The 12,284-nt window shown below is 37.5% G+C and overlaps 1 protein-coding gene across 1 annotated transcript in view; it reads left to right on the top strand.

Moving 5' to 3' along the window:
- Sorcs1 (sortilin related VPS10 domain containing receptor 1) overlaps positions 1-12,284 on the top strand; it is a gene marked incomplete at its 5' end in the record, with an annotated part of 425,698 nt that overhangs the window by 318,736 nt on the left and 94,678 nt on the right. The window contains 2 exon segments of the mRNA XM_059253740.1: positions 268-447; positions 12,119-12,265. Coding sequence (XP_059109723.1) covers positions 268-447; positions 12,119-12,265 — 327 coding nt within the window.

A 12,284-nucleotide genomic window follows, 5' to 3' on the forward strand; every position in this document is an offset into this window, starting at 1 on the left:
AAATTGTCTAATAAGGCAATTAAATTACAATTAGGTTGCTATACATCCTTCTATCTCATTTTGACATGGCCGTACTGCTTCACTACAAAGTGACAAAGAAAATGCACAATTAACACTCATTCATTTTCACATATGTGAAAGGAAACTTTCCTTGTCTCTCCCTCTGCATTCCATCAAAGCTCGTCATCATCCACACTCTTTCAATGCATGCCAGGTATAATGTATAAAACCCTTCTTCCCTCTTCACTTCCCTGTGTTTTTCTTTAGGACATGCATGTCATTAGCACAGATGAGAATCAAGTGTTTGCAGCAGTTCAAGAATGGAACCAGAACGACACCTACAACCTCTACATCTCAGACACCCGTGGTGTCTACTTCACCCTGGCCTTGGAGAACGTCCAGAGTAGCAGAGGCCCTGAAGGCAATGTCATGATCGACCTCTATGAGGTATGTCACCAAGCATATGTGGTTCTGGAGGACAGCAGCACCCAGCCTAACTGGTGAAATATGGGTCATTTGATCATTTTTTTATTATTTAAATTTTTTATTCATTTTACATACCAACCACTCTCATCCTTCCTCCCTGCTCCCCTCAGCCTCTCTTCAACCCACCTCCCACACCCTCCTTCAAAAGGGTGATCAGATTGGTGAATACCGTAACTGTCACCATAGAGCCTTCATCTGGTAACTGATGGAAGCAAATGCAGAGATCTACAGCCAAGCACCAGTCTGAGCTCTGGGAGTCCAGTTGAAGAGAGGGAAGAAGGATTCTATGAGCAAGTGGGTCAAGATCATTTGATCATTCTAATGCTGGTTCCTTGGAAAGTGTCCCTCAACTAAGAAGAGGAAAGACTTACAGAACATTCCTGTTTAATTTGCAACCATAGATTTTTTTTTAAGAGAATTTTTTAAAAAATTGATTCTGCTGGGTAAGGGCAGCTCCAGAGAAATTGGAAAGTGTCTGTGGAGGAAATCACACATTAAAGGCTTGCATACGATTGTTCTACATATGATATGGTATTTGATATATGATAAGATATTTCAAAATAGTTTCAGAAGGCTGACAGGGTTTTGTGTAATGAATCAGTGGGCAGCACTCTCTTAGCAGACTCTGAAGTGTCATGGTTGGGGCATCATTTTATGCTATGAGAATGCATCCTGTTAGCCTTGAAGAACTTCTCAACTCAGCTGCCTAGTGACCCACCTCTCAATGGCCAATACATGAGATAATATTCATAAGATTTTTTTTTCAAAATCCTGGGAAATTAAATTAACAGAAAAACACAACAATCCAGTGCTTACCAAACTTCCCTTGGAGCACTATGGCTCTTTGCTTTTCTAATAAGCAATATTCAAAGTGAAATCATTTAAGTTGGATCAATCAGTTGTAATGAAAAACAGTACCAAAGATTTCATTATCTAACTTAGTTATGAACTGCAGTTGGTATTACTATGGTTACAAAGATTTCTACTCTAATAGAAAACATAATGGATTAGTTACAGACTTAGTATTTTTTCAGATAGAATATGGTATATATCACTCCATTTCTTTAGAAAACAGAATTAACATTTTCACATCCTTTCCTCTCAAGGCTCAGGGATCATCCAGAGACAGTGGATTATTACAGGCAAACAGTGTTTTCTGGATATGACAGGACAGTTGTACACAGGAACTCACAGTGGCTGTTGACTGCGCGCATAAGACCTGCACAATATCAAGCCAGGGAAAATCTTAGCATGGATAAGGAAGGGACTTGTGAAGTCCCACCCCTATCTGAGGAGCTACAGCTACTAATGGCTGCAGGAGCAGTAAGGAGAGTTAGTCTTCTTCAGGGTGGAATTGTCTTTACAGGAACAATAGATAGAAAACAAGCTACTCTTTGGGGATGAATTTCATCTCTTGGTCAGTCTGGATGTATGGTGATGGATTTAGAATGAGTTAGAATGAGTTATTTAAGAACATATTGAGGGTTAGTGAAATGCAGTAACAGATCTATATTCTATCTGGAAAAAATTCTGAAATGGATTCAAATATATGCAGTCATAAAGATACTGCCATTTTGTTAGGCTCAGGGATTCACAAGAAGCATCAGTGTTATACCCAGTGACAAAGAAACCAACTTCACTTAAGAAACTAAAGCCCAAATGTACATGCTTCTAATGTGTTGCTTCTTCTTTCCTTCAGAAGTTCAGAGCGACATTTTTCCTAGTAGCTAAACCTCTTTTTGTGTGCATAAAATCAGGTTCATAGATTGGTATGTCCCCCAAAATAAAAAAATAAAATGAATTGCATGTTCAATTGAGAATTTGACAGACTACTATAGGATAATATATATATATTATATATATATAATATATATATATGAAACATACTTCAGATCTTTTTATCTTTGTATAAGTTTTTGATCCCACTTTTCATTTCATGTTTCAGCTACATATAGTGTCCAATATCTCAACCTCCAATTGAACATTTATTCTGGAAAACATTTACATAGTTTAAAGATTTAGGGTCAAAAATGTTCTAGATAAAATTTGATTTGTATTATGACATTTTTAAAATCCAGGCTGTCTGAATTTGAGTTCTAGTTTACTGCTATTCCTGTTGAAGTGTATTCTCAAGACAAGTGCATACCTTCTATGCCACTTGTTTTGTTGAGAATATAGAGATGAATATAGTACCCAGTAGATTGCTCCAAGGATGAAATCAGTTAATCCTTATTAACTACTACCATAATGCCTGAAATACAATGTCTTTAACAAAGCATAGAATTATTAGTATCATCACACCACTTAGCATTCTATTCTGATTATCTTAAAACATATCCACATTTTTAAATGCCCAGCACATTTCCAGCACTGCGGATTTCTGCTTCTTTCCATAATGCAATTCTTCAGACAATTTTAACACTGGGTACTTGTCTTACAAATAAATATAAATTTCAGCACTCCTTTCCCCATTTGTAAATGTCCTATGAATGTTTAAACTTGAAGTATATTTTGTTGAAATGTCCTGAATTCTCTTGCCTTGAGCCAGCCACACAATAGACACATTTGTGAGTGTATATCCCATGAAAAGTCCTAGGGGCTGTGCCAGCTTAAAGATCCAGTTCAGTTTCTTGAGCCTAGTTCTATCCTTTGCCTCACAGCCCAGCTTTAATATATGGGAAGGTGCTTAATTTTTTTTTTTTTGAAAATGACCCATTTTTATTTACTGTTCATATAATTCGCTTTCTAGCTAACACAGGAATTGATTTTTAGCAAATATTTCCTTCACAAAAATACAATCTTTTCTATCAGAAAACAAAAATTTAAATATTCTAAATGTCTCGAGAATAGATACGCTGGATTTCATTCTTCCTCTTTTGTTGAGCACTTTTTTTTTATTTTATAAATGGGTGGCTTACATTTGTTGAAACTGCTATTTTCTTTTCTTTTTTTAAATATTTATTTATTTATTTATTTATTTATTTATTTATTTATTTATTTATTTATTTATATATTTACTATGTGTACAGCATGTATGACTGTAAGCCAGAAGAGGGCACCAGATCTCATTACAGATGGTTGTGAGCCACCATGTGGTTGATGTGGTTGCTGGGAATTGAACTCAGGATCACTGGAAGAGCAGTCAGTGCTCTTAACCTCTGAGTCATCTCTCCAGCCCAGTGCTTAGTCTTATTGCAACTTGACATGCCATGTTTTGTTGATACTCATGGGAGACTTGCCCTTTCCCAAACAGAAGTGGAGGGGGAGTGGATTGCAGGGCTGGGAAAATTGGGGTGTTGGGGGAGAGATTTGGAGGAAAGGAACCAGGGGAGACTCAGACTGGGATGTGAAATAAATTAATTAATTTAAAAAAATAGGAAATAAAAGAGAGGAAAGAGTAGATAAAAAAATAATCAAACAAAAAACTGAAGAATACGTATCTACTCCAGGAAAATCAGCTGAGTCACCAAAGTGCCCTGCTGGGTATTTGTAGCCATATTTGACCGGAGAAGTAAGTAAATGGTAAATTTAGTAAGATGCTAATATTAGTCATGTTTTGATTTATACAAATCAATAAACATCTCTGGAACACTAAAAACAAATGAAACAAAACACACTTTCAGGTTTTTTCTTCTTCCTGATTACCCCTTTCCCTTTTAATTCAAATGGATTCTTCCCAAATCAGTTCAAAAATGGGTTCTCTCGATTAATTTTATTTTCTGTCAGAAATAAAGACCATATTGGTCCCTTGATGATGGAACAAATGAATAAACTGGGCAGGGGTGACTTTGTAATAAACTATTCACAACCATTTTTTTTTTTTTAACACATGGCTTTATGAACTCAAACACTGCATAGGTGTGGGATGGTAAGAAGCAGCAACAGCATGACTGCTGGACACAAGACCCACTCCTTGTTAATCCTGCATTTGCCCTGTGTCTCTTGCTGTTGACTATCTGTAGGGAAACTGCTGGTTTTTGTTAGCATCACTTTGAGCAGTGGTGTGACTGCATTATGTAAAGGTGTTCTGCATCCCGGGGCGGGAAGAGAAGTGCCTTTGTTTTATTAGCTTGACAGTTCAGAGCAACGTGAATTGAAATTGATGTGAGCAGAACAGCAGTAGCATATCTGCTGATTTCCTAGATAGGAAGAATATTGGCAGACTCAAGGCCTGGCACAAATGTTCCCTTAAATCTGATTGTCCTGGCGAGCAGGAAGCTGAAAGTCATCCAGTGTGAATTTCCCTGTAGAATTGCAATGAATGATGAGCGCTTAGAGATAAATGAAAAGTAAGAGAATCCATAAATGAATTAATAAGTAGCAGAGATGAACATCCTATGAGGTGGGTATAACAGAGATAGGATCCATGGAGTGCGTGTCTGTTCACATTTGGGGTGCTGGAGGAGGATGCCATTCCTTTGTATGCTCCTGCATACCAGTTACTTGTTATTCCTGCATGTGTGTGCTCATGAAGCCATTTTAGCAAATGCAAACTGTATGAGTATGAGTGTATAGATGGGCCTGTAGCTCAAGTATACACACACACGGGGAGCTTTGTGGAAAACAGAAAAGTAACTCAGTTCCTGTTAAATTCAATCATTTCTTTCCCACACATTGTCACTTCGGTGCAACTGCTATGCTGTCAATTCTACAACTATGTGTGTATATGTAATGAGATATACAAATGATGAAAACAAAAAATTAGAGATAGTACTGTGGCTTAGTTAATGAAATATCAGAATTTTCTCATAGTATGAGTTATCTATTTGACATGTTCTCTATTCAAGGAGGTGTAGAAATGTGAGCCCGGAAATTTGGTTATGGGCCAAATATCCCAGAAATGAACTTTTAAAGAAAGCTTAGTGATAATATTTTTGGATGTCATGTACAAAACAATGTACAAAGAACTTTCCATGGTTCTTTTATTTGACCCATAAATGAACTTTGGATGATTACAGTCACTTTCTCCTTATTAAGTAAATAGAGGTGAGAGTGCACAGGCATTCCCACAATGTTACAGAGCAAACTTAGGGCTTAAATCCAAGGGTATGTAGATTTTTCAGCTACAATGAACCATGTCTCCCCTGAAAGGTTAGTATGTTGTGTTTGATTGTGGATGTTCAATAGTGTAAAGATTGAAGGATAAGTTCAGTCTGGAGAAATAACTTTAGTCTTCCCAGATGTGGAAAAAAAAAAAAAAAACCAAAACAAAACAGGAGAAGAAAGAAGTGAGAAAAACAGTCAATTGCTTCAGACCTGTGTCCAGACTTTCAGAACCAAGTCCAAAGTTACAAACAAATCCAGACAATAATTACATGTAGCTGCCAACTTTGTCTTGTAGAAGGAAGTATATATGTATGGAAATTATGGAATCAAATGTTCTAAAATTCCGTTATTCCCAAAGAACATGAGTGCTTCAGTGCCCATGTGGGTTGAGTAGCACAAGAGAACATGTTTCATTATGACCAGAGCAAAAGAGATGTAATGGGTGTGTCTAGGAACTGTGGTTTCTAGCATATGTGTGTGTATGGGTGATGAGAGGGATTTGGACAGCTTTGGACAATGCCACCCCTCCTTTGGGAAGGGAACATTAATTAATGATGATGAAGAGCACTTTGGCTTAATGGAAAATGATGACTCAGGGCAGCTGAGTGCGAAAGACTGTGGTTGGGGGTGAAACTACTTGGCTGATAAGTGCAGAGTACATAAAATATGAGGCATGCCATGCACCATAAAAGGTATGCAGCAGGCAGGCTGTATCTTCCACATATGATATGCAACTCTTCTTTAAAAGAGAAAACTCAACCATCATGATGATAATGATGTACCATGATTTCTTAAGAAAAGCTGCCTCTTAAAAACTTAGGTCAGAGGCAGAGAATACAAACCCTGTCCCATCCAAGTCAGAGTTATTACAAAATTTATAATAGGCTACTGTCTTTCTAGGAGAGTACTATTTGATCAGGTATTAGAAGAATAACAAACATTTAGCTGGGGGTGTAGCTCCATGGTAGAATACTTGAAACAGTATGCACAAAGTCCCAGGTAAAATCACCAGTAGCAATGGTGATTTGGGGGCAGTGGTGTGGGCAGGGCACGAGAAGGAGGATCCGACTTTTTTTTTTTTTTTTTTTGTCGAGTAAGTACTTTGATTATAGTGGCATATCTAGCTCCTTCAGAACACACATCTTTTCTGTCTAGGATATTGTATTTAGAGGATGAAAATAGCCCACCCTCCAACACAAGGAAAAATGACCATGAACGTGTTCTCTTTCTCACCACAGTTCTTTCATCTACTTTCTTCAAATTTGACACTTAACATTTGCAATTTAAGTCTGAGAAGGTAGATATCATGGTTTGCCAATCAGCTTCAGAGGAAGAAATAAACAAAACACTCCAGCACAAGAGGTCTCCCAATTTGACCTCCACTTGGAACACGTGAAAAATTGACACAGGAGAGGATTTGCTAGACAATAAACATGAAAAAGGAAGATGTCTGATATCCTTCCTTTAAATCATCAAAGAATTGCCCGGCATCTGGCATATTTTAAATCTCAAAGACCATTTGATATATGAAGGGACAAGTGCTTAAAATATTCAGGTTACTAGATCTTCAGTAGTTAAAGGAATGAAGCACATGTTCAGGAATTTACTGAATGACTACAGAATAAAGGCATCAAATAATGATTACTGAAAGGTCTCTATAAGCATGATGTGCCAGTGTGATATTTCTCTCACAATACTTTAGAATAACAGGAAAATTTGTGTAAACAAGACAACCATGATACTAAATTTATGGGATCTGGATTTGGATGGACTGATGGACAGTCTGGGTCTGTGGATGAATGGCATTGGGCAGGTGATTTACATTTGAATATTTATTTATTCATCTGCAAAGTGATTACAATTTTTAATTTACAGAATACATGAAGTTGATTCATGTATTGAGGTTTTTTAAAGGCCTCTCAAACCTAGCCTTTATTTACTCAATAAATTTAAGTAAATTAATTGTCTTTGCTTGATTTGATTTTTTGGAGACAAGGTCACAGTCTATAGATATGGCTTGATCCAATTCATGGTAGTCCTTCCTATGCCTTCCAGAGTTATTGTATCACCTAGTAGAGAACTCTTACTATCTATCTCAATAAAACAAAACCAGGATCCCTTATACACATGATTGTACAATTAATTATTTTTAAGGAAGTTGTAGTGAGTGATCATAGTTTATATTGTCTTTAAAGATCATGATGATAGATGTCACTTTAACTTCCAATAAAGAGTTTAAAGGCTACTAGAGAAACTTTTGGGCAGGTTATTACCTCTTAGATGAGTCCACAGTGTTGAAACCAAGACATGGTACCATATTTATGAGAGGCAAAATGAAGAATACGGAAGTGCTGGGGACAGTGAATGAGGACAAAGACATTCTGACTTCTGGAAGAGGTGTATTGAGCTGTCTCTGAGGAGCAGACAGGGAGAAATACACTAGTACATTGTCTGTGAGATTTGAGGGTGGGCAGCATGAACAGAGAACAAGGTTGGAAAAGGAATACAGCATTTTGAAGACAATAAGTGTGCTGTTCAGCTTGAAGTTTGAGCTGTAACACTTCACATTTAAAGTCAAATCAAAATGGTGTCTTGGCTTGAGATGTTAAATGGCAATAAATAACTTTGAGTTGCTTTTGAGACTTCTGGAATCAAATTCCTCCATATGAGAAGCAAGGAGAGAAAAGTAGCTTCCAGCACTGTCAGCATTCTCAGAGATTATTATGCTGAATTCAATAGGCATGAAATTTAACAGGTCCTTTTCCAGAAGAAGATGCACTCCCAGTGTCAGGATGTATCACAGAATATTTATTGATTAATTCTGTGTCTGTGTGAAGCTGTAACTTCCATTGGATATTCTTTTCTGTATCTTCTGCCATTCCTCCACTCCATTCCATCCTACGTATGCATGTAGTATGAGTACAGAGAAAGGTAATGTGGCAAAGTAAATATACTGTATTATCCCCAATATGATCCCACCTCTCTCTCTCTCTCTCTCTCTCTCTCTCTCTCTCTCTCTCTCTCTCTCTCTCTCTCTCTCTCTCTTTCTCTTTCTCTCTCTCTCTCTTACACACACACACACACACACACACACACACACACACACTCAAATAAATGTACACACATGGATACTCACATGACTCCATACTTTGGGCACTAACTCTGCCCCTCTAATAAGAATTGATGGATAGTCTAAGTAAGATATGATGAAACCTTACTTAAAAATTGTTGGAATAAGGAACATCATTCAAAGGATTTCAGTGAGCAACATAGAAAAAAAATGCCTTCCTAAACCTCACAGTGAGCAGTAAAAGACACAGTTGACCATCTTTGCAGGCCAAGGTAAAGAAGCAAAAACAATTTAAAAAAAAGCAACTCAAACAAATCGCCTTGGTTACAAGAGAAAAATAAGCTGACTCTCTCCAGCTTTTACCCCTGTTGACACATGTTCCCTCTTCTTTGCCAAGTTTTTATTCCTCAAGATAAACCTGGAGGCCACACTTTCAGAGATGAGTAACACAGCCCAGCTCTCTGCTCAAGTGGCATTTGATAATGCCAAGCAGTTGGGGGCCAATAAAGTCACCATTTCTACAAATCAAATGAACTAGCTCCTAAACACATAGCCTTTTGCTCTGTGACTCTTGTCAAAGAAAAAGAGAAGGCAGGTGCGGTGTGGGGGGTAGGGAGCAAGCAGGTAATGAAATGACTAGAATAGGTAACATTTAAAAAAAATTCCTTTTGCATTTATTTTTGTAACCCTATAGAGGACTGAATGACTAAGTTATTTCTCACTGCTGGCTAGATACTGGTTGAGGGGGAAGCCCAGCAGGGCTTTGTGAAAATTCTGATTTATACAATTTAATTCTTAAAGAACTGGCAGTGTGGTCATATTTAAGTATGTAACAGCCTCTTGAACATACGCAAAACTAACATTGGGTTTCCTGGGAAGCAGCCCTTATGGAGCTGTTATAGTGAATAACTAAATATCATTGGTAATTAACACTGAGTTGTCGGGAAATAGAACGCTCCTGGAGTTTATGCCTTCCACATTTGTTGAGAACCAACAATGCATAGAAATTGTTCTGGCTGTTGGTTGCCCAGAATGTGGCTTGTTTTCCTAAGTAGTTCAAAGTATTCCTCTCAACAACTCGTTTACACCATTTATTTGTTAAACAATCTTGTTCCAAAAAAGTACAGATTTGGCCCATCTCTAAATTATCCCAGATGCCAAATCCACAGGTACAGACTAATGAGATCTGCCTGTGTCAAAACCAGAATCGAAATGCATGTCTACTGTGGGTTGAGACCCAGCCTTTTAGAACTGACAAATTCTGAGCTGCCTGCTGAAAGAATTTTGGAAGTCAAACAGAATATGAAACTCTGTTCTCTGTGATCAAAAACAATTAAAATTTGTCAACACCTCAGTTTCCTTCTGCAGAGACTTGGGATGAAAGCTGTTACACAGGTTTGTAGCAATCCTTGGAAAGCATCTATGCAAAAGAATGAGCATAGTGCTCTGTATTAACAAGGACAGGCAAAGCAACAACTTCTGCTTATTTCTTCCGCTTAAAATTAATCACATCACAGTATAAAGGGTCTAAGCTCAGTTAAACTACTCCGAAATTCCATTTAAGTGTTTGGTTTTTTTTTTTAATTCCCTGTGTGTGCTGTAGCTAACTCCAAATATAATCTAACTCTCCATTTTCTCATCCTGAAAACATGGTTATTGACCACTGTGCTAATGATGGGCATTGAATGAGTGAATGTGTGTATACATGGGATGTATTATTCAACACATTTTGGACCTTTCCCTCACTGACCTCCAATTTCACTGGATTGTAAACATTTCACAGGGACCAACATGTATTTGGTAAAGCTAAAATTCCTGAAAAGATAATCTACCAGTGATGATCTTTGACTGCACAGTTTGATAGTTTGCTAATTCTTAGCCTTAGCACATAGAATGAGGAAGCATTTTCATAGTTAATTGTTAGCAGCATTTTTGTTTATTTATTTGTTATTTTCATTTTTTGTGTATGGGTGTTTTGCATGTCTGTGTGCCACATGTGCCTGGTACCCAGGGACTGTAGAAGAGGGCATCAGAACCCCTGGAATTAGAGTGGAAAATGGTTGTGAGCTGCCATGTTGATGCTAGGAACCAAACCATGGTCCTCTAGGAGAGAAACTGGTGCTCTTAGTCACTGATCCATTTCTCTACCTCTGATATCAACCAATTTTAATAAGAAGACAACATCACAAAACTGAAAGAATGGTTATTTGATAAGAAAAGTTACATTTTTAAATTTAATTGTTTTCTCTAATGCCCAGTACATTTGGGGAATTGAAAGAAAAAAAGAAATAATAATAATTAAGTATGAGTCTTTTGCTGGCCAGTGATGGCACATGCCTTTAATCCCAGCACTCAGGAGGCAGAGGCAACGGATCTTTCTGAGTTTGAGGCCAGCCAGGTCTACAGAGGGAATTCTGGGACAGGCAGGAGTGTTATACAGGGAAACCCTGTCTTGGAAAAAAAAGAGGAAGAAGAAAAGAAAGAAAAATGAGTCCTTCAACTGCCCCCTTTCAATTGATTGGTGCTGAAAATACCTCAATAATTTAGATAGTCATTATAACCATGCACTCTGAAACTATAGCATTCTGGGTTACAATCCGAGGTCTGACACTTACTCTGTGTCATTGACAATGTGACCTGGATGTGAAATAGAATTAGCAATTATTTCCCAAACAGACTGTTACAAAGATTAAATGAGAGATAATATATATAATACCTGGCATGATGTCTAGCATACAATATAAACTGTTCCTATTTACTTATTGCTTGTCAAGCAACAGGCTTGAAAGTGTTGAGGCTTGTCTTTTGGAGACTGATGTCTGTAGCCAACCTATCATCAGTTGATAAACCTATGAAAGTCACAGTTTACAGAAAGGACCACAGTTTCAGTTTTACATTTCATGGATTTGACAAATATCCTATAACATACATACATCATTATGTTATCATAACATGATGATTTCACTGTCTTTAGAATCCTCTGTGCTCCACCTAGTCATTCTGCCCCCCAAGTAGACCCTGGCAACTGCTCATCTTTTTTGTGTCTCCATAGCTTTGCCTTTACAGGATGTCATGCAGTTGCCATCCTTCACTTATTAGTGGGGTGTTTGGATGTTCAAGCCCCCTTGTCATGTTACAGCTTGATGGTGTATTTTAGTGTCAAATAATGTTCCATGGTTTGTACATGCCACTATTTATTTTACTTTCCTCCTCATAGTGAACATCTTGATTATTTACAATTTTTGGTGATTGAATAAAGTTATTATAAACATCATCAGTAACAGCAAAACAGACAAAAGATGATAAACTTCTATCAAACTTGTGTTATGACTCACATACAGCAGGGGGCGCAAGGCTAAAGGTTTCTGTCAAGCAAACTTGGGAGGTATATCTAAGCATTTACACCTATCCTGTCTTTCCACTAAGATAAAAATTTGACAGTCGGTTGTTATTTTAATGTAAAAAAAAGTCCTTTCTCAAAATGATGTATTTTTCAGCCATGTCAATTTTTCCCAGGTAGCAGGGATAAAGGGAATGTTCTTGGCTAACAAGAAGATTGACAACCAAGTGAAGACTTTCATCACTTACAACAAAGGCAGAGACTGGCGTTTGCTGCAGGCTCCAGATGCAGATCTAAGGGGGGATCCTGTGCACTGTTTACTGGTGAGTCCTGCATGCTGGA

Source organism: Peromyscus eremicus, chromosome 1 (assembly GCF_949786415.1).
Source record: "Peromyscus eremicus chromosome 1, PerEre_H2_v1, whole genome shotgun sequence".
Lineage (NCBI taxonomy): Eukaryota > Metazoa > Chordata > Mammalia > Rodentia > Cricetidae > Peromyscus > Peromyscus eremicus.